Raw genomic sequence first — 22357 nt, 5'->3', positions numbered from 1 at the left:
AGCTCCTCATTTCTCGGTCATTCTCCCATCGGTGTGTTCTCAAAGCCACAAGAAGCCTACCATTATTCTGAAATAAAAGAAAAGAGATACAGCATGGGCAAAAGCAGGAAAATTGCACCCAGAAATCTCTGCAGAATCCGTGCATATCGCCTATTAATTAGCTTTCCTTGAAATGTAAGTCCCTCTAGTGATTGGTATTATTAATGGCAGCAAAGGCTGACTGCGATTATCAGCGACCTGAGGCACATTTCCCATGCAAGGAGCTTAAGAGCAATTTAAATTTACATTGCAGGAAATTCAAGATAGGCATTTCTGCCTCTCAAAGTTTATTTAAAAAAATAGTAAACAGGGGCACCTGGGTGGCTGAGCTGGTGAAGCGACTGCCTTCAGCTCAGGTCACCATGCCAGGGTCCTGGGATGGAGCCCCACTTCAGGCTCCCTGCTCAGCAGGGGAGAGCCTGCTTCTCCCCCTCCCTCTGCCTGCCGCTCTGCCTACTTGGGCGCTCTCTCTCTCTCTCTCTCTCTCTCTCTCTCGCAAATAAATAAAATCTTTAAAAACAAATAGGAAACATTATACAGAACTATGTAGTCACACGGGCATATCTATTGTGTGTGTTTACGTGTATACACACATACACCTTTTGAAACTTCACTTGGTAGAGAATGCATTGTGATAAAAAAAACTGCAGAATAATTCAGCAGGTGGAAATGGAAGGCAAATGGGAACTGAAGTCTCTAATTTCTAGACCATCCTCAATGTATTGATTCAACAGAGCGAGAATGTGAGGTGTAATGTGAGGTGTACAAAACAGTGGGCAAGGGGCGCCTGGGTGGCTCAGTTGGTTAAGCCTCTGACTTCAGCTTAGGTCATGGTCTCGGGGTCCTGGGATCAAGCCCCACATTGGGCTTTCTGTTCAGCAGGGAGCCTGCTTCCTCCTCTCACTGCCTCTCTGCCTACTTGTGATCTCTGTCAAATAAATAAATAAAATCTTTAAAACAAACAAACAAACAAACAAACCAGTAGGCAAGGAAAAGCAGGATTAGTGGAGAAATTATCTTAATAACAAAGGCACCATGCTAATTACCCAAATATTACACATCACATATATATATTTACACATGACACATAAATATAGCAAGATAAGTATGGAACAGGTCTGGAATTCTACATTTTCTGATTATAAAAATAATACACGCTTCACGCAAAATAAATGAACATTTACGGAACAGAAAGCAAAACAAAAATAAAACTTATAATCCCACCAGCCAGAGATACATACAGTTCATATTTTTAAACGATTTTATTTATTTATGTGAGAGAGAGAGAGAGCACAAGCAGGGGGAACAGCAGAAGAGGGAGAAGCAGGCTCCCCGATGAGCAGGGAGCCCAATATGGGGCTCGATCCCGGGATCATGACCTGAGCCAGAGTCACCCTGGTGCCCCTGTACTACTCATATTCTATATACACCCATACATTATAAATACACACACCCCATCCCACACACCTTCGAAGAATGTTTTCTTTGAATCTAACAACATTTATTCAGCGCTTGCTATGCTCCAGGCCTTGTTCTGTGGGCTTTATTGTGGTATTTTACTGGATTCTTAACAACAACCTGCTGAGGTCAGAACGATCACCTCCATTTTACAGATGAGGAAACTGAGGGCACAGAGGGATTCAGTAACTACCTTCATACATATCACATGTGCTCTCTTTGACAAAAATTCGATCGTGCATTTCCATAACCTAAACTTCTCTCCATGTCGATAATACAGCTAGATGTCATTATGATGACTACATGGTTTTCTGGTGTATGGGTGGACCTTTGCACAATCCCTTACTCTGCACATGGAGGGTGTTCAAATGTGGGGGTGGGTTTTGTTTTGCTGTTAGAAACAACTCTGCAGGCCCGCTGCGGGTGGACACCACGATCTCCATTTGAGCAAGGAGTGCAAGGAAGTTCCACCCAGTTAAATTGGGGACCCAAGGCAACACAGATCGTCAGGGGACTCGCTGGGCCCTGCTGGAGCTCAGGCTGGTATGCTTGAGCTCCTGAAGGCATTTACATTCTCAAGGGCAGGAGAAGCTGCGAGCCATAGCTCTGGGGCAGAATGAACTCATCTCCCCAGAGCTGGAGACAACTAGTGTGGTAGGATGAAAAAATGCCCCCACCTCCACCCACCCCAAGATCTGCCCCCATCCCCATCCCTGGAACCCGCAAATGTTACCTTTACGGCGAAAAGGTCCTTACACAAGTCAAGGGTCTCAAGGTGAGGGGATCATTCTGGATTACTGGGTTGGGCCCCAAATGCCATCACAAATGACCTTACAGGGAAGAAGCAGAGGGAGCTCTGACACAGGTGAAGAGAAGGCAATGTGGTCACAGAGGCAGAACCTGGAGTGATGGAGCCACAGGCCAAGGAACGCTGACAGCTCCCAAAGCTGGGAGAGGCAAGGGATTGATGAAATCCTTCCCTAAGTTCTCTGGATGGAGCACGGCCCAGGGATAGCGATTTCAGGCTTCTGGTCTTCAGAATTACAAGAAAATAAGTGTGTCGTCTGAAGCCACGCAGTTTGTGGTAACTTGTTCCGGCGGTCCCCGGGTATCGATACAACTAGCCGCAGGGGATCAGCCTGCAGAAGGACCAATGTGCTCCAAATGGGGGAGGGGAGGGAAGAGGGCCGTTTGACCTCAACCCTGCAGGAAAGATCGGATTCCCTTGAGCAGGGAAGGGGCTGGAAGGGCATTCCAGGAAGAAGAGTCAGCATGTGCAAAGGCCCTAGAGGGGAGAGAGGGGGCAAGTGTGCTTGGGGAGCAGCAGTGGCCCAGCGTGACCCGTATCCAGACCACAGGAAGGGATGTGGCGGGAGAAGAGAATTCAAGGGTGGGCCAGGCCTTACTGGTGGACAGGAAAGAGTGTGAAAGCCCCACTAGGAAATCTGGGTGCTTGCTTAGAGTAATGTAGAACCAATGCAGGTAGACTTAGTATATTTCTGGGTTTGAGGATTCTGTTATTTTCCCTCATTCTCCCGAGAGGCAACAGAATGGCAGTGGCTTTCTGGCTATTTCAAGACAAGAACTGTGTTGCTTACTGTCCAGATGATCCACTCGGATTTGTTATACCACTAGGGACATGTGGACGAAATCCTGCTTAAAGGGTTCCTCCAGGGAGGGAGCAAGAAACATGACGATGAGATGGACTTCCTCAGTTCCATCTGGTGTCAAAGCAGGGGGAATATTCCTGCCCGCCCCAACGCCAGGAAACCCACTCTGAAATGTACCAAATAACGACCCCAACAGAGCACAATCCTCTGTTAAATTAAGCTACAGGTTCTTCTGTCATGCTTCACTTTTGGAAGGTCTAGTAAGCCAAAGGCCACTTTTTCCCAACTAAACTCAGCAGAAAAAAAAAAAAAAAACAAAGTGATGTAAACTGGGCTCTGTATCTGTAATTCTATCATTTCTTTTCTTTCTTTTCTTTTTTTTAATTATCTCATTTCCTAAACTCTTCATTCTTAGTCTGTAATTCTGCAGCTAGAACCTCCACTTCGTTTAGTTGGAACTCAATCCAAAGCCAGGACATTTTGGGGGACAACCTTGCCAGATGTGTAGCTCCACGACATTTCCTTGGCATCCAGGCCACTGGATTTCCAGAAAAGGCACCCGGCCATCACTAGCTCAGGCCTCTGGAATTTTCCATCCTTGGCTAAAGAAAAGGTTAAAAAAAATAAACATGGCTCTGTCCCCTGGAGAACACTTTGCGGCCAAACACTGAGGAGAGGGGGAAGGAAGAGGTGAGAAAAAGAGAGAGAAAGAGGAGAAAGGGAGAGTGGGAGCGTGCCCACCACAGAAGCATGGCGGAAGGGAGCAGCCAAGGGCTGGCTATGGGAGAGCTCTGGTGCTCGGGCTGGACCAGGGAGCCAGATACACAGATTTTCCCAGACGGTGGCAGTGCAGGGAGGGGAACGCCACCAAGAGCAGCACTTGAAGAAAATCACAGGGAGGGGAGGACAGAGGGTGGCAGAAGGTGGGAAGGGGAAGAAAGCAATGTGGTAGGGAGAGGACGGAGTCAAGAGAGAGGAAGCCCGGCCCGCCAGCCTCAGAGAAAATCTCAAGGGCTAAGAGGGGAAGCCACCATTGTTACCACTCCCGTCTAGGAGGGTTTGCTGCCTTGACAAACGTGGGTCTGGCCCAGGGGTGGGCTTCCACTCCTCTTCCACCTGAGGACAGTGGAAGTGAGGGCAGGTTGACCCGGATCACCAGGCCCTCCACCCTTGACTCCCAAAAGAAATGTGGCCTCTACACGTTTCCAGCAGTCCCCAGTCTCCAGCTTCCATTTCCCTCGGAGACCAGCACCCCGAGTATCCACGACATTCCTTCACTAACTGATGGGGGGTCCTGAATGATGCAAGTTCATGGTGTATATTGCCTCCATCCCCTGAACCAATGTCTACTCACCCCTGTAGGCTCTGAGAAAACCAGTCCATTTACCTAGAACAACTTCTAAAGGGTCTGAGTTCTTCCTATCAGAATCTACCCTTGTTAAATATTGTTAATATTTTTTTAAGATTTTATTTATTTATTTATTTATTTGACAGACAGAGATCACAAGTAGGCAGAGAGAGAGAGGAAGCAGGCTCCCCACTGAGCAGAGAGCCCGACGCAGGGCTCGATCCCAGGACCCCGGGACCATGACCTGAGCCAAAGGCAGAGGCTTTAACCCACTGAGCCACCCAGGCGCCCCTAAATATTGTTAATATTTTAATCTCTGGTCTCCTAGTCTATTATAATGGGGAAAACAAAACAAACAAACAAACAAAAAGAACCTCCTTTCAGTCTGAACTTTTTTGTATCCTTTAGTTTCCTCAGATTAAGTCCTTGTCTTGCCTTCCTCCACCCCCCCCCCTTGCTCTAAGTAGATTTAATCCTTTAATAAGAAATCAGTGGAAATAGATTCTCTGCTTCAGTTCAAGCAACCATTCTAAAAACACTTCCCTTGAGATTTTGGCACGCACTGAAGGAAAGTATCTATCTTTTCTCTCAGCTAAGGCAGTTACCTTCCACAGCTCAGCACACCTCTCTCTCTCTCTCTCTCTCTTTCTCTCTAGCTCCCTCTCCAACAATACACTTGGTTTCTAGTTCCTTCTGGTATATACCACAGCTACCCACGTTCCAGAGTTCTAAGGCATCCCTTAGAACAGAAACCCCTGAAACAGAAAGCCATAAATCAAGAACATAATACGAAATAAAACAGAATAAAATAAAATGAGCCGGGCTGAAGGGAAAGAGCCTATCATCTGGAGAAGACACCAATTTCCAGAGGAGACTTCAACAGGACTCCAATTAACAATTCTTCCATCTTTTATAGATTAGTATAGATTGGTAGTACATGAACACATCAGAAACCATTTTTAAGCTAATTCCTTGAGAACATCTGAATGTTTTCAGTGAGCTGGCTGATAAGGAGAATTGGAACTGTTTTCCTACCGAGGGGGGGAAGAAAGGAAAAAACATAGCTGAAGAAAGAGAAGACGGTGAATGCAACTTTTGTCCCTATAGATTTTATAAACAAAATCTTGTGGGCGGGGGGAGTCCCCCAACCTTTTACACAATTGTCAATGCACTACAGTCAGGTCACTTAGCCAACCGGCCTGAGAAAAGCTAGGCCGGGCCTCAGAGAAACATAGCCATGGCCAATTAGAATCTATGTAAAAATAGAAAATGCAATCCACATCTATGCTAGAGCACTCCTTCAGCGCAGGAAAGCTCTCTGCCTCCAGCTCATCAGGGATATTACGCTTGCCAGGGTGAGGAGGGCTGGTGCCCACGTGATCAGCCAGTGAGTGAGTTTTTGTGGTGTGTCTCTAAGATGGCAGCAACTGGACTGGGTGAAGAGCGGAAGTTTTAATTTATCTCTCGACTGAAATCATGAAACCAGAAGGAAATCAGAGAGATTTTTCCAGTCCCTCTCACTGTTTCTCCGACCACGTGTTTTAGAAACCTGTTTTTGGAAAAGGGTCCTACAGTTACCCTGGAAATGCAGGCAGGCCATGCCTGGTCTAACTTGACCTTCAGGATGAGTGAAGTGTCTCTCACACAGCACACATGAGAGGTGTCTTGGGGCTAGTCAACCGAAGAGTTATTCTCTCGTGATGCGAAACCATCTCTTTCTCTTTTAAACATACACACACACCCATGAGCATGTGCGCATGCACGCGTGCACACACACACACACACACCCACACCCCTCACTACTCTTTTCTTCAACTTTAGCTGGGGGTGGAAAATTCCATAGGCCTAAGCTGGCTAAGTGCCTGCTAAGTGTCTGGCCAGCTTGTATCCTGAAACACCTCAAGTCTGAGAGCAGTGCCCACTTACAAGAACTCCAGACTGAGGGAGTTTTGTGTGGGAAAAATTTTTTTAATTATGAAGAATTTAAGAAAACATCCAAATTGAAATTGCAGACTGCAGACCTGTATGGCTTTCTTTCAGCCAAAAGTCTCAAAAGGGATTGTACTTCCTCATTTGAATTCTGTGAAGACTTCCGTACCTGGCTAGCAGTTTACCAGCCCATCGGATCCCTGGTCCTCCCCGACCCTGTCAAGTATCCATGTGGTGAACCCAACCCCGGCATCCTACCACTCTTCAACCTCCAGCAATGCCTGTGTGGTAGGAAGCATGGTTTCCACAGAGGTCCGCCATCTTAATCCCTGGAACCCGTTTCTACATGACTTTCCATGGCAAAGGGGACTCTGCAGATGTGATTAAGGATTTTGAGATGGGGAAATTATCCAGGCTTATCCAGGCAGGACCAGTGTAACCCTAAGGTACATAGTGTAACCATAAGCACACGGGTGCTTCTAAGTGAAGGGGGGAGGTGGGAGAGTCAGAATCAGAGAAGGGGGTGTGATGACAGGAGCAGTGTCAGAGTGATATGACGTAAAAAAGACTTGACCAGCCATTGCTGGCTGGAAGATGGAGGAAGGGGCCATGAGCCAAAGAATGCGGGCAGCCTCCAGAAGCTGGAAAAGGCAAGGTAATGGATTCTCCCCCAGAGCCTCTGGAGGAAGTGAGGCCCTGCTGACCGACACCTTGGCGTTAGCCTAGTGAAACCCACTCTGGACTTCTGACCTCCAGACTGTGAGAATAAATTTATGTTTGCGACACTAAATTTGTGGCAATGTCATAGCAGCCATAGGAAACGAATCAGACCATGTGTCTAGTCCAGCCCTCAGTAGAGCCACTGGCTGGGCCTCCTCATCCTGGGCACTCTGCCTTGCCCAAATTCTCTAAGCAGACACTCACCCCTCCAGCCCACTAATCCCACCGTGCTGAGCTCAAGCTGGGTTTTTATTTTTGGTGGTGGTGTTTTTTTAAAGATTTTATTTATTTATTCGAGAAGGGGAGAGAGAAAGAGCACAAGCTGGGGGAGAGGTAGAGGGAGAAGCAGACATCCCACTGAGCAGGGAACCTGAGGTGGGGCTTGATCCCAGGACCCCAAGATCACGACCTGAGCTGAAGGCAGATGCTTAACTGGCTGAGCCACCCAGGCACCCCAAGCTCAAGCTGCTTTACGTTCCCAGTGAGGGTAGGGCAGCCCTCCTCAGGGTGAGCAAGAAGACCAAACTCACTTCTGGAGGAAATGGGCAACTGGTTGGAAAGCCAAGGCAGGGGGCTTAGATTCAGGGGATGGGGTAAGACAAAGGCCCCATGACTGAGACAGTGACGTAAGGGGACGAAGAAGAAGATAAAACCTGGTGACCAGAAATGACTATTAAATACAGGGCAGGCCCAGCAGCCTAGAGGATTTTGAGGCCCAAGACCTGAGCTCTGCATTCAGTATCCTCTGATGTTACCTCCTTAGGCCCAGGCTGGTCTCTGAGCCCAGGACAGTGCTGAGGCAGCAGTGGACATCAGAGTAGCTCCAGAAACAGGAGGGAAGGAGGAAGAAAGGAGGCAGGGAAGAGAGAGCAGGGCTTTCATTACAGAACTGAAGTCAGGAGCCTTACAGAATTCTCTTCTGGCTCTCCCAGTGCCTGAATGCTCATTTGCAGGGGGCAGACAGAAGCAAAATTCCTCCACAGACAATCACGGTGGCCCCCTGGTAGTGGAGAAGCCCCCTCCCCTGGGGTCAGGTTAGCCAGACTTCTTTGCTCCACAAGCCACAGGGCACGACGGAAAGCCTCTGCTGGCCAGAGGGAGAGCTCCTGGCCCCCTAGGAGCTTTTAAATAATGTTGTCATTCCATTTTTGCAACAGCTAATTCAGTGGCCTCCTGGCCTGAAGTTATTTCTTGGTGAGAAGTCAGGCACCTCACAGATGACATTCCCTCCTTCGGGTCTCTAGGAAACCAATCACTGCAGTGAAGCGTGAGGAACTTGTTAACTTAGGAAAATAAACTGGTTATGCCCACAGGACTCTTCTACGCACCCCGTAAGTACAGACACGGGGTCCTGCTAGGCGCAAAGCTGGAGCCTGGCAGTTTCTCAAGTGGGTAAACCAAGCTACTAATATCAAAGGCCTGGAGAGACATACAGATGCTATTTTTGGGGCAGCACTACCCTGCACCAAAAAAAAATAAAAAAATCATAAAAACAGTTCCATGACTCCGATCCCAGGTACCTCGGCAGAGCCAGTGTTCTGGAGAATTTTTTTTCCCATATACTTTTTCAAATAGCAGAGAATGGAAGAACAGCCAATTGCAAACAGTTCTCAGAATCCTTAGGCTTACTTTGGCAAGGAAAAGTCTATACGGATCCTGCCCACATTTCTCAATCGCAGCCCCACCCCTCTTTTTTTGTTTTGTTTTGGTTTTGTCCTCACCTCCTACTTTCCCACTTGGGAGACCCAAGCTCACTCAGAGATAAACACAGTTTCCCAAGGAGAAGGAGGAGGTGATCATCACCAAAACCACACAAAAAAGAGCTTCCTCCACCTGATCTACTGGAGACTCGAGGCCAGAAGCGAGTGCTTCTTTACTTGATGACACCAAAGGAGACAAGATGCCTGGAGTTCATAACCTGTTCTGTGATTTGGTCAAGATGGCCGCCCAGCCTTACCTGGGTCTCTCCTTCCCCATTTCCGCACAGCGGGGGCAGAGGAGGGCAACATGGTACGTGTTCAATGGTGACCTGTGACAACATGCCAGGTCACAGGTCTAACATTTTTTTAACCCTTCGTATGCCTGGGGGTCATTCATCTAAAAACCATTTCCAACAACTGCGTTTCCCCAGCCTCCTGCCACACCTCAGGGAAACACTTCCCGCTGACTCGGAGGCTTGGAAGACCGCTTGACTTCTTAGTTAAATCTCACCCAGTGAAACAGTTCGGTCGGGAGGGAAAGCTGATTCTTAAGTATCAGAATAGCCTCGAACATTTCTCAGCAGCTTGAAGCATATATGATCTGACCTAGGCTGTCAAGAACTGCAAAAATACAACTTCCTGGGAACGAGAAACTCCATGGGCAATGAGAATCAGGTGGAGAACAACTGCAGGAAATCGTTAATAGCAAATTTAGGCCTGATTGCACGAGGTCGGGCGCGGACAATAGATAAACCACATGTCGCTCGAACAGCTGCCACATTTTCCGTCCTATCGGCTATGCTGGAAACCCGTATGCACTATTCCAGATAGAACCTATCCTGCTAGCACAAAACCAGGATAACTGAATATAAAGCACACTCATTTCTTAGGAGACATTTAAGGCTTTATGAGTTTTCCACTAAAATACATGTTTCCAAAACAGACCTTTAAAAAGGCACCTGAATTTGAACTTCAATATTCACTTAAAAAAAAAAGAAGAAAACTGACGATTAATGAATGAAAGGGATGTCAATAAAAGTTTTGGGAGGGAAAGGAAAGAGCACCAGAGTTTTATTTTTCCACACGGAGCTCCTCTAACCCCTCCTTTCGCGTCAACCACTCTGAACAGACTGTCCTGTCCTAAAGGTCAGTGTTTTTGCAAAAGGCCTCACCCACAAGTTCCCCGGACCAGACGGGCTTCTCCACGGGCAGGAGCCGGGGTGTTCCTCCCCACCAGAGGACCAGCCTTCCCACTCACTCATCAGACCTGGCTGAAGGCAAGGATGGCCAAAGATCCAGAGCCCTAGCTTGCACCTGCCAGTTTCTTCTTCTAGGAAGGGGGCGTGCTTCCCTTCCGCCCGTTTTTCTTTCGTCTGGTGACCTGGGCTACACACCCAAAAGACTTCTTGCCCACCAGAAAGCCTGGGAATATTCATGAGAGCCAAGAGCACTTGGCAGAGTCCCATGCCAAGGCCCCTCTTGTGTGCTTCGCAAGCCACGCCTCCTTTAAGCCTCTCCACACGCCCACAGGAGGGGTTATCAAGACACTAGAAGGTTAAATAACTGACCCAAGGTCACCCGGTAAGAAGCCGAGCTGAACTCTGAACCTGGGCCTTCTCCTTCCAGATCCCACTTCACGACGTCGCGCTGTTCTCATAAACCCTAGCTTCCAGGCTTGGAAGTTCAAGGAGACCGCTCTGAGCCTCCAGGGTGGGACGCGGCAGGAACCGAGGAGGCATCCGGCTAGAAGTGGCTATAAAGCAACAGGCCAATGTTACGCGTGAGCAGCACCCCCAGCCCCGCCACAACCCACATTCCTGACAAAAGCTAAAGGAGAGCAAGAGATCTAAACTCCGAAGAGATGTGGATCATAAAATTGCCGCTGGATTTACAGAAAAGGGGAAACAGCTCTAGCTCCTTCTCCTTCCCGTGGTTTCCAGCCTTCCCTTCTGTGTTAACAACAACAACAACAAAATACTAAGAATTCTTCAACAGGCCTTACTCATGATTTTGTATCTCAGAAGAAAGTAACACCCAAGTAGGTAAATGACTCCTTTGAACTGAAATGCCACCAACAAGTAAGCGGTGGGGGGGGGGGGGGGCTCCTCTGAGCGGAGGACTAAGGGTTTGGGAAGGTAGCAAGCACTTCTTCCAGTCCGTGGAGGTCCAGTAAAGGAATGCCAAGGTGAGTCACACGTGTACGCTGTAGATAACTCTGAGTGTTAGACATTACCATTTACTTTCCCTGACCCCCTAAAAAAAAAAAAAAAAAGGCCTCTACACTCAAATAAATGTGGGAATTGCCATAGAACAGTGTTCATGGGCAAAAACCTGGTTAACATTGTTGAACCCCTAAGGGACCGAACCCTTGAAAAAACAGTAAAGATCACCAAAAAAGAACGTGGGGCGGGGAAGGAAGGCAGAGATGACGTCACCAACTGAAGGCAGAAGGCAGAATAGCTAGGCTCCTGCCAACTTCTGTCCTCTCCATTTGGGTCATTTGCATACATCTAATCTCCCTTCCGGACCTGTGAGTCCCTTCAGGGCAGGAAACAGCCCATGCAGCCCCTCTTCTCCCCAGCTCAAACTCTGGGTGGGGGAGCTGCCCAGGGGGTGACCTGACTTCCCATTTCTGTTCTAACTGGAAGTCTGGGGCTAGCCTCCAGACCACTCCTCCACGCCCTGCCTCCCACTTCCCTAATCACCCCCAAAGGTGCAAACCTCTTTAATCAGCCTAATCTGGCCTAAAAATCTCATCGCAGGCCTCCCCCTCCCCCTTCCTCCCCTTCCTGATCCCATTTGGAACACTTCTCTGCCCTCAAGAACCCTAGTCTTGGGGCGCCTGGTTGGCTCAGTTGGTAGAGCATGTGACTCTTGATGTCAGGGTTATGAGTTCAAGCCCGACGCTGGGAGTAGAGTTTACTTAAAACGAAGCATTAAAAAAAAAGGAACCCTAGTCTTTTGCCAGAACACAACACTATGTGCTCAGCCATTCCCTAGAATGTTCTCTCCACATTAAGCCTGACTTAACTGAAAGCCGGTGTTATCCTGACAGCCCTCTCGGGATGAAGTTGCTCTTCTTCTTTTCCTCTCCCCTATCACCAAACACACTTTGCCTCCGATTCACCCCGGCTCAGAAACCTCAGCGCCATCTTGACTCCACCTCCTCTCCTCTTTCCCTCCCACTTCTTCCTTCCTCTCTTCTCCTCCCCCTTCAAGAATCCCCGATTCTATCACTGAAACACCTCTTACATCCTCCCCCTTATCTCCATTCTCACTGCCTCAGGTAAGCCTTTCTTATCTCTCTCTCCAGAACTGTGTAACTATATGTTAACTAGTGACCTGGCCTCCAGTTACCCAACACCTTGTCCAGCCTACATACTGCTGCCAGTGGATTTTCCCAAGTACCCACCGCATTCCAGGCACTGTGTGAGGCCCTGGGCATAGAGATGAATACACAGCCCCTGACTTCTTGGCTAATATCTAGAAAGGGCAAGAAACATCGCCCCCTCCCCCATCTGTGATAGGCCCTTCTAGAATACCTTTGTTTCACCAGCTCCCTCTTTTTTTAAAACCTTTATGAATCACTTCTACATCAGACACTTTCCATACACTATCTTCTTCTTTCATCTTCCTAAGAACCACACAAGGTGGGTACTATTTACCCCATTTCACAGATGAGGAAAATAAGATCTGGTTACGGGCCTCGTCTCACAAGACAAGCAAGCTGGTGACCAAGGCCACGTTTAGGCCCAGGTCTGACTCTTGAGCCTGGGCTCTTGCCTCCCATGTTTTAAGTAGGACAGCAAAATTCTGGAGAAGAGCCCAAACAGGATGACCATGATAGTGAAGAATTTCGAAACCAAGTCATATGAAAAAGAGAGGAAAGAAATGAAGTCTCTTTGGTTTTTGCGAAAAATGGCACGGTGCTGGGGCGCCTGGGGGGCTCAGGCGGTTAAGTGTCAGAATCTTGATCTCGGCTCAGGTCCCGATCTCAGGGTCCTGGGATGGAGCCCGTGTCAGGCTTGTGCTGGGTGTAGAACCTGCTTAAGATGCTCTCTCTCCTCGCCCTCTGCCCCCCCCCCAAAATGACATGGTGGATGTCTCCAAATATTTGAAAGATTGTCATGCGAAAGAGGAAGCAAACATATTCTGTGTGGCTCCAAACAGCAGAGCTAGGTCTGGCTGTGGCAGAACTTAATGGAGTAAATTTCAGTTCAAGAGCCTTTTCTAGCATACCCCTATACCCCTCCTAACAGGCAAGTAGCATTTAAGGAGAAGCCAAGTCTTCATCTGTCAGGGGTATATGTAGGGGGCAAGCCTGCCATGTGCCAGTGGTGTAGATCAGCGTTTCTGGGCACATGAGAATCACCTTGAGTAGTTTTCAAAACACACGATGCCTGGCCCCACCCGGGACTTATCGAAACAGAGTCTTGGGGTTGAGACCGTTATTGCAAGAATTACAAACCAGGAAATACGTCTGTAAGAAGGTTCACTCAAATCCCCCAAAGAAGAAATACAAGTGGCTAAATCCACATATGAGAAACTGTTGGAGAGTAACCGAAGAAATGCAAATTGGAATGGTGCTGTACCATCTACCTACCTCCTATCTGACTGCAAAGACTAAAAAATATTAATAACCAGTGTTGGCATGGGAGAGGGGAGATGAACATGTGCATATTCTGATAAACAGTGAATGCCAACAACTTTCTGCAGGGCGATTTGACAGTGTGTTCCAGGGGACGCTTTTTTTCTTTTAATTAATCTATTTATTTTTAAATTCCAGTATAATTAACATACAGCATTATATTAGTTTCAGGTCTACAACACAGTGATTCAACAGTTCTATACATGACTCAGGGCTCATCACGGTAAGTATACTCTGACTTCTCACCCCCCCAACTCCCCTCAAGAGATTTTATTTATTTATTGGACAGAGACAGAGAGAGAGCACAAGCAGAAGCAGCAGCAGGCAGAAGGAGAGCGAGCAGCAGACTCCCCGCTGAACGGGGAGCCCGATGCGGGGCTTGATCCCAGGACCCCGGGATCATGACCTGAACCGAAGGCAGATGCTCAATGGACTAAGCCACCCAGGCATCCCATCAGAGGGCTTTTTAATGCTAAAAATGTGTCTAATATTGCAGCAAACAACTCCATTGCTGGAAATTGCCCCTGAAGGGACAATCTAGCAAGCTTGGAAACGCCTGCTCAAAGATGTTCATCCGTTAATGTTTTATACCCATGCTGTCTGAAAGAACTTGCTTCAGTGATGGGCACGTTCTCTGTCTGCAGTGTCCTATTTGGCAGCCCCAAAGCCACATGTGACTACTGTGTATTTGAACGGTGGCAAGTGCAAAGGAGCCAATTTTTTTAAGTTAATGTAAATGTAAATGGCCACAGGTGTCTAGGAGCTAGCACGACTCACGCCTCTAACACCACAAAACTAAAAACTACCAAACTATCGCACAACGAAGTATGATTACCTACCAGACACACACAGTGGAAGTTTTGGCCATCATTAAACATGATTATGTGCATTTACATTAACTGAAGTGAAGAAACAAATGTTCATAGGATATTAAGTGAAAAAATTATTTCAAAGTTTGTATATTTTTTCATCTTCTTTCATAGATAGATACACACATAGAGATCAAAGAGTCTTGACCTACACACGTTAGAATTTTAACAGTCTCCCTGCATAATGAGATGATTATTCTTGCCTGGTTTTCCACCTTTTCTACAACAAATATGCATTTACTATGTAACAAAGCAATAAACGTTTACAAAAGAAAGCTTAGGGGCACCTGGGTGGCTCAGTGGGTTAAGCCTCTGCCTTCAGCTCTGGTCATGATCTCAGGGTCCTGGGATCGAGCCCCACATCGGGCTCTCTGCTCAGCGGGGAGCCTGCTTTACCCTCTCTCTCTGCCTGCCTCTCTGCCTGCTTGTGATTTCTTTCTCTTTCTCTCTCTGTCAAATAAATAAGTAAAATCTTTTAAAAAAAAAAAAAAAAAGAAGAAGAAGAAGAAGAAAAGAAAAGAAAGCTTAACAAGGGTTAGTCCAGGAAAAAGGCTCAACCCAGAGATTTCTTGTGCACATTTGTCTTAGGAAACAAATTCCACTATTTGGTGCTTCAAAGAGGGCTCACAGAATACTCCGCCCGGGGCTTTTGGACAGATCCTCCAGGGGTGACTTGCCCTGGGGCCCCCTAACCTGGAGCAGCCCACGGGAGCAGGGAGCCTCCTTCTTGTTAGGCACCAACACTTGGGGTAACCGTCCGCAGCTCATTCAGCCAGAGCCTAGCTAGGTCTGAGAACCAGAAATGCTTGGTCAAGAAGCCCATGGCCATGGGCTTTATTCCGCGTTGTTGTTTGGTCCTATATTAAGGAATCACCCACAACTTCCCTGGGTGGAGGGAGCAGGACAGCAGATTCGTTTCCAGGCCTTCCCTACATGTGAACCTAACACACACTCCAAGCAAAGGTAGTTGTATGCGGTGGGTTGAGGGGCAGTCAGCAGCTGCGGCCACTCTCAGCCATCCTCGGCTTTTGGAGAGTTTTTCTCTACCAGGGTTATTAGATGACATCCAGCAGGTGCCAGCTAAGGACATATCCTGCCTCCAGGGGCTAAAGCCCGGAACATCTAGCAACTCTTTCCAGATCCTTCTGCGCCCGAGGAATTGAGGGTAAGTTCCGCAGCAGTAGGCAAGCAGTATTTAAACACCTACCAAGCGATTTTTCCCAGGCTGACAGGAGGACTGCCCTTAAGGGCAGCTAGAACATGACAGGTTTCTGAATGACTTTGTGTCCCCCACCCCCCCAACCCCGGCAGAAACAGCTACAGCCTGAATTGTAACAAAAACACGGTTTCAACTCTGCATATTAAATGTGTATATATGTAAAAACTTCTCTTTTAATCACACACACTCTCGGGTTATAATATTCTCCCCAAACCTCTCCCAGGAAATCTCCGCCAATGGTTAATTCTATCATTATCCTTTTCCCTTGGTTAAAACTGACCTTCACATAAATGCCAAACCTAAAGGAAAATGCAGCAACCAGTCTCTTTCCCTGCCTGCTTCATTATTTAGTGAATAGAGGCGTGGGCATACTAATAACTGAATGAAAGTGTGAATCCATGCCTACATGCTTTATACAGCCCAGGACCTCAGAGTTCTTCAAAACAGGGAGCAAAACGGAATGATGGTAGCCGCATGCCAACAAGGATATAATTGTAAAAATAATAATAATAAATTTAAAAAATCCAAAAAACCAAACAAAACCAACACCCATCTAAGCGGGAAATACTGTGTATTTGCCGTATATGCGTTCAGTCTGGAGGGTTTTCCAAGTTCTAGTGGGAAAGCCACCGGAGGACGGCGTGACCTGCTGTGGGAATGGTTCCCTCGTGAAATCCCACGAATACAGGCCTAACTCCTTTCATCACACTTCGCTTTGCCCTGCTTTGCTGATAATTGCGTGTTTTACAAAGTGGGGATGTGTTGCAAACTGCCTCGAGCAAGTCTATCAGCACCATCTCTCCAAAAACACCTGCTCACTTCACATCTGTGTCATTTTGGTTACACCTTGCAAGAGTTCAGACCTTTTCATTGTTATGGCACTTGCTACGGTGATCTGTGATCGGTGACTACGACTCACTGAAAGCTCTGATGATGGCTGGCTTTTTTTTTTTTTTTAGCACTGCAGTTATTTTTTTAATTAAGTCATCTGTGTTGTTTTTGAGACGCACTGCTATTGCACACTTAACAGACTACAGTATAGTGTAAACGTAACTTTTTGATGCACGGGTCAAGCAAAAATTTCATCTGGTTCGCTTTATCATGATAGCCACTCTCCGGCGGTGGTCTGGAACCGAACCCCCAGACCTCTGAGGTATTCCTGTGTGTGAGTCCATATCGAAGCCCTAATGGGAGTGTCGTGGGTTTATAGCAGCAAGTGTAAATCCTACTTCAGCTGTCCCTAATAAACACTTTGGGGCTTAAATCAGAAAAAAATCAGAAGTTGTGGCGGCAGCTGCAACACGGTCCACTTGCGTTCCAGACACCCATGGCTTTACTAACTCTGGTGACTGGCTCTTTGTGTCAGAAAAACAGGAGCCAAAGAAAGAGCCAGTTAGGAGAATCTACCCCTAAAGGTTGCTTCCTTGTTTATTCATTGACGGAACTGCTTGCAAACAGCATGCGCCAAGATGCGAATAATCTAGGTGTCCTACTGACAAACACATACAAAGACCCAACCTGGGCTGCAACTAATAAGAACAAATGAAGAAAATGGCACCTGCATTCACATATAACTAGAGGGCACCTACCATTTTTCTTGAATGTGGGAGAAAGGCTCAACAGATATTCACGGGTTTGGATTCCTAGAATCTGTCCCCCACGTCACCCCTCATCAGCTCCCCAAATCTCCATGTGGATCACACACCAGAGTAGTAAATAAATACCATTCCAGTGCCTTGCCTGGTAAACATCTGTGCACTCAGTCCCAAGTAAACCAGACTGGCAGCAGCTTCCAGATAAATCTGCTCCCACTAACAGTTTTTCCAGCTTTGTCACGGAGCCAGCAGTAAGGAAGAGGTAGCTGTACCTGTATTATACAAAATTCTTTTAAAAGCCTCAAAGCGGGGCGCCTGGGTGGCTCAGTGGTTTGGGCTGCTGCCTTCGGCTCGGGTCATGATCTCAGGGTCCTAGGATCGAGCCCCGCATCGGGCTCCCTGCTCCGCAGGAAGCCTGCTTCCCTCTCTCTCTCTCTCTCTGCCTGCCTCTCTGCCTACTTGTGATCTCTGTCTGTCAAATAAATAAATAAAATCTTTTAAAATTAAAAAAAAATAATAAAAAATAAAAAAAATAAAAGCCTCAAAGCCTGGGGCACTTGCATGGCCCAGTCTGTTAGGCGCCCTGACTCTTGATTTCTGCTCAGTTCGTGATTTCAGGGTCATGGGCTAGAGCCGTACTGGGTGGGGAATCTGCTGAAGATTCTCTCTCTCTCTCTCTCTCTCCCTCTACCTCTGGCTCTCCCTGCCATTCTCTCTCTCTCTCTCTCTCTCTAATAAATAGATAAATCTTAAAAAAAAAAAAAAAAAGCAAGAATGTTAATATTAACGTTTTGCTGCTGAGGGTAGCAGGTTGAAGGCTGGTCAAATCCCAGTGAGGTTTGCCGGGGCCCATTTCTACTCTTGAAACCATCTGTCCACATCACAGGCTCCCTTCGCACCATGCAGCAGAGGGCCAGCCACCCCGGCTAAAGCATGTTTTTTTTTTTTTTTTTCCCCATATTTAGGAAAGCATCTCCTGAGCGAGGCAGATTGAATCACTTGTTAGCAATCACCCAAGATGAGAGCCAGGTATAAATGCCCTACACATGGATTGCCTTCCTCTCTAAACTGGCTGTTATGACAGCCGAGGTTCCAATCTGACCCTAACAGGACCTCATTCTAAAATCAGTGAGACACACAATAAGCCAAGTCCATTAAAACAACATTAAAGGTCTGGTTTTAGCTCTGCTAAACAGCAGGATTAAACTTTCAAGGGTCCAGCCACGATAGAGAGATTTCTTTAAAGTCACTTGGCTTTGCACAGTTGTAGCTATTAGGGATCAGATCTTTATCTCAAAGGTACACATTTTACCTTTGATCCTCCTCCAGAACTCCCACTAATGTCAACTTTCTCCACGGTTGGGATCAAGCCCCTGGCCTCCCTTTAATGTTGGCTTTATCGCAGATTCTACAAGATCAACAGAAAAATCACAAGAAAAAGCTGTGAAGTTCCCCTCCAATGATAAGTTGTTGGAACAAAAAGAGCCCACACGTAAATGGTGAAATTTAAACACAGCAGACGAGACGCTGTAAGGTAGAGGGAAAGGAGACACGAGAAGGAAGAGCAACAACGAAAACCCAAAGTAACAAAACAAACACTAATTAACCACTCTGATGGCTTATTTGGGGTTTGCTCTCTAGTCCAAGAAATTGGCAACGAGTGTCTTGAAAACAGAAGGGGCGAGTGCCCGTTAGCACTGTCCGCTTTCCTCCTGAGCCAGACAATCCGGAGGGGGCTGAGGGTGCGATGGAGGGCTCCCAGGGGGTCAACGCGCTTTCAAATCCCCATCCCCCAGCCCTGCCGCCTCGGAGGCACCCCCGGGCTCTGACACCCACCACCCCCGCCGTCCTCCATCCCTGAACCCGCACACACCATCATCCCCCAAATACTGCCCCATCTCCTCGCCTCTGGAGCGCTCTTGGGTCCCAGGGGACACCCTCGCCCTGTGGCAACCGACCCCGCGCGCACTCGCCCCGGAACCCCGTTGTTTGCAATTCCCTCCCTCCGCGGCAGCAGCAGCAGCACCCGTTCGCCACCCATCACCACCCTCTCCCCAGTAGCGGGAGGAAGTCGCTCTGCTTCCTCTGTTCTCACCGCCCGCCCGAGCTTGGGAGCCCGGGGCTTTTTGGGTGGGGTTCTTTTTTTGTGTGTACACAATGTGTGTGTGTATGTGTGTGTGTGTGCGCGCGCGCGCGCACGCGAGTGTGTGTGTGCAAAACGCTCATCGCATCCTTCCGCCGCGGCTCAGGTGTCCGCAGGAGGGAATCGGGATCTCGTCGCACCCTGGTCCCTAGCTCTTTGTGCGGGCTCCAGGGCAGAGCGAGGTCCGCTCTCCAGCGCACACCCCCACCCCTCCCGGGGCCCGGGCCCGGGTTCCGAGCGTCCGCCTCCCGCGCAGCCGGCCGAGCCCCCGAACGCCCGTCGGGGTCCCACCGGGCGCACGCCTCCGCCGCACCGGGCGGCCGCCGCGCTGTCAGCGGGCGCCCGGGACTCGGACCCCGGCCGGCGGCGGCTGGTGCGCAAACTTACTGAAGCGGAGAAAGAGCCCGGGGCGCCGCGGGCGGCAGCAGCCAGCGCCGTTCCGGTCCCGGTGCCCGTGCCCGCGCCCGCGCGCAGAAAGCCACCCCGTCGCTCCCGCCCGGAGCGCGTCCTCCCGGGGCGCCCGGTGCCCCAGCCACTCACCAGCACCACGGAGCCCCGCACGGCCTCCGACACGCTCTGCCGGAGCTCGGCCGCCGTGCCGGGCTTGCTGAGCCGCTTGGTGAATTTGCGCACTTCGGCCATGGCAGCGGCGGACGGCTGGCGGCGGGCGCACTCACTGCCCCGGGCCGGGGCGGCCACGGCCGCGGCTGCTCCCTCTGTTTACCCGCCGGCCGACCGGCCACATCGCAGCTCGGCGGCGGCGCGGCTCCCGCGGCTCCTCCCTCCCAGCCGCGGCTCCTCCCTCGTTCCCTCCTTCCCTCCGCGGCTGGCCCGCGCGCTCCCTGTCCTGCCCCGCGGCGGGGCCGCTCCCTCCCCTGGAGAGCCTGGGCTCGGCTCGCGGCGGGCCCCAGGAGGAGGGTGTGTCCGGCGAGGAAGGGTGTGTGCCGGGGGGAGGGCGAACCGAAGGGGGGGCGAGGGTCACGAGGGAAGAGGGGGGAAGTGGCAACCGCTCGGGCTCCGCCCGCAGCTGATGTTGCTGGTGCAGGCGCATCCGGGAGGGGAGATCGGGCTGCTTCGCTTTTCGCGCGCGCCTGTGTGTGTGTGTGTGTGTGTGTGTATGGGGGTGGTGCAACGAAATATCTCCAAGTGTGGGGCGTGTTCCACCCCAGTGCCCCTAACCCGCCCCAGCGGCTGCAGTGGCTGCAGGAGAGCCGGGGGACTCTTGCGTCGCCCCACCCCGCCAGCCCCCAGGGCCGCGGCGGCGAGGGACCGGGAAAGAACGTGGAGCGGCCGCCTATTGTGTGCTCTGCCGGGGAAGGGTCGCGCCGCTGTCGGTGGAGAGCCGGTGTTTTGCCCGAGCAGCTCGCCGGGGTCCTCCGCCCGCCCACACCTCTTTCTTGCCCAGGGGGTCCTGCGGCCAAGTGCGACCCGGGGAGGGAACAGGCTTGGGGAGTTGGAAACTTGCTGCGGCCGAACCCACTACCCCACCCCACCCCCACGAGGGCGGGGTAGAACTGGGTGGCGGGGTCTGAGCCTGTAGCAGGTTGTGTAGTTCAGCAGCGGCTGTGCGCTGGGGGTGGGGTGGAGTTGGTATCTGGAAGGCCCTGCCGGTCTTCTAGAAGCTTTCACATTGAGTCCCGCTATCACCTCTTCATCTCTTACTCCTTTCCTTATCCTCTTCACTTTCTGAGAAATTATTCTCCAAGAATCAAAGAACGTTCTTCTAACCAGCTGTAAAACAAACATGCTTAAGACAGAAGTAAGAATGGGAATCTTAAAGTACTGGGGACCCTGAGAAAGCTCCCCGAGTGTAAAGTGAGAAGCTCCGCTGAAAACTTGGCAGTTTTGTGTCTGGTTACTTCATTTGTTGAGAGCTTGAACAAACGACAATTTCTGGTGAACCAGGCAGTCTTTCTAAGAAGGTTCCTACCACTGCCTTGGGGCACTTTCCCTAACTTGAGAGACCAAGCAGTGACACCTACATAAAGGACTTCGTTAGGAAAACAAGGACATGGATGATGGTTTCCAGGAACCTGGGAAGGGTCCAGTCTCCTAGCAGCAAATCTATTTCAGCAGCCAATCCCATTAGTCCCCATAAAGCACAGAGAGAGGGTCTGAGAGGGCTTGGTACCGGGAGTCCCATAAAGGCAGAGGCTTTGTGTCACCAGTCTGGGCTTTGCACAGTGTATGGATATAGGAGGTGTTCACTGTTGAATGTACCTAGATCAGCGCAAAATCACGCCCTGCGTTCCGTGGATGGCTGTGTGGCCCACACTGTTGGTTACTCGCACAACAGCCGTAACTCTTTATCCTTGCTGCGAGAACCCAGGTTTGCTTTGGGTATAGGGCAGAGTTGCAGGGCTTGGAGAAGGCAGGCCCAGGTCCCGATGAATTAGGACTGGTTTAAAAAAATCATATTAAGGGGCACCTGGGTGACTCAGTTGGTCAGGCATCAGCCTTTGGCTCTGGTGGTGGTCCTGGGGTCCTGGGATCCAGCCCTGGTTTGGGCTCCTTTCTCGGCAGGGAGCCTGCTTCTCCCTCTCCCAATGCCTCTCCTCCCTGCTTTTGGTCTCTCTCCTCCTCCTCTCTCTCAAATAAATAAATGAAATCTTTTTAAAACTCATGTGAGGGGCGCCTGGGTGGCTCAGTGGGTTAAGCCTCTGCCTTCGGCTCAGGTCATGATCCCAGGGTCCTGGGATCGAGTCCCGAATCGGGCTCTCTGCTTAGCAGGGAGCCTGCTTCCCTCTCTATCTCTCTGCCTGCCTCTCTGTCTACTTGTGATCTCTGTCTGTCAAATAAAGAAATAAAATCTTTTAAGAAAATCATGTGAATCTCACTTTCCTTTACTAGGAGGAATGTCTTGACTCCCATTCAGTTTCGGCCAGTGGAATATAAAAGAGCAGTGTGAAAGGAAGCCTCCTGAGAAAGCGTTCCAACCCTTGATACAAAGAGACGGGCAGAGAGACCTCTGTCCCCTTTTCTTTTTGAGAGGGATGTTTTCTTGCCATGCATCTGCTCTTGGCAGCCATTTTACAACCATGAGGGAAGGCCAAGATTATCGCAGAGAAGCCAACCCAGA

General features: G+C 49.5%; 1 protein-coding gene across 3 annotated transcripts in view; it reads right to left on the bottom strand.

Moving 5' to 3' along the window:
- DOCK11 (dedicator of cytokinesis 11) overlaps nt 1-20192 on the bottom strand; it is a 191193-nt gene extending 171001 nt beyond the window's left edge. Inside the window, exon 1 of one of the 3 annotated variants that reach the window (XM_032331697.1) lies at nt 19819-20192. In XM_032331697.1, the coding sequence (XP_032187588.1) occupies nt 19819-19920 (102 nt within the window). In that variant the 5' untranslated portion in view covers nt 19921-20192. The remainder of the gene's footprint in view (nt 1-19818) is intronic. The other 2 variants (XM_032331695.1, XM_032331696.1) reach the window with 2 other exon arrangements.
- Nucleotides 20193-22357: the final 2165 nt, after the last annotated feature.

Source organism: Mustela erminea, chromosome X, assembly GCF_009829155.1.
Source record: "Mustela erminea isolate mMusErm1 chromosome X, mMusErm1.Pri, whole genome shotgun sequence".
NCBI lineage: Eukaryota > Metazoa > Chordata > Mammalia > Carnivora > Mustelidae > Mustela > Mustela erminea.
The sequence above is the reverse complement of the archived record's forward strand: the minus strand, read 5'-3'. Positions and strand labels throughout refer to the sequence as shown.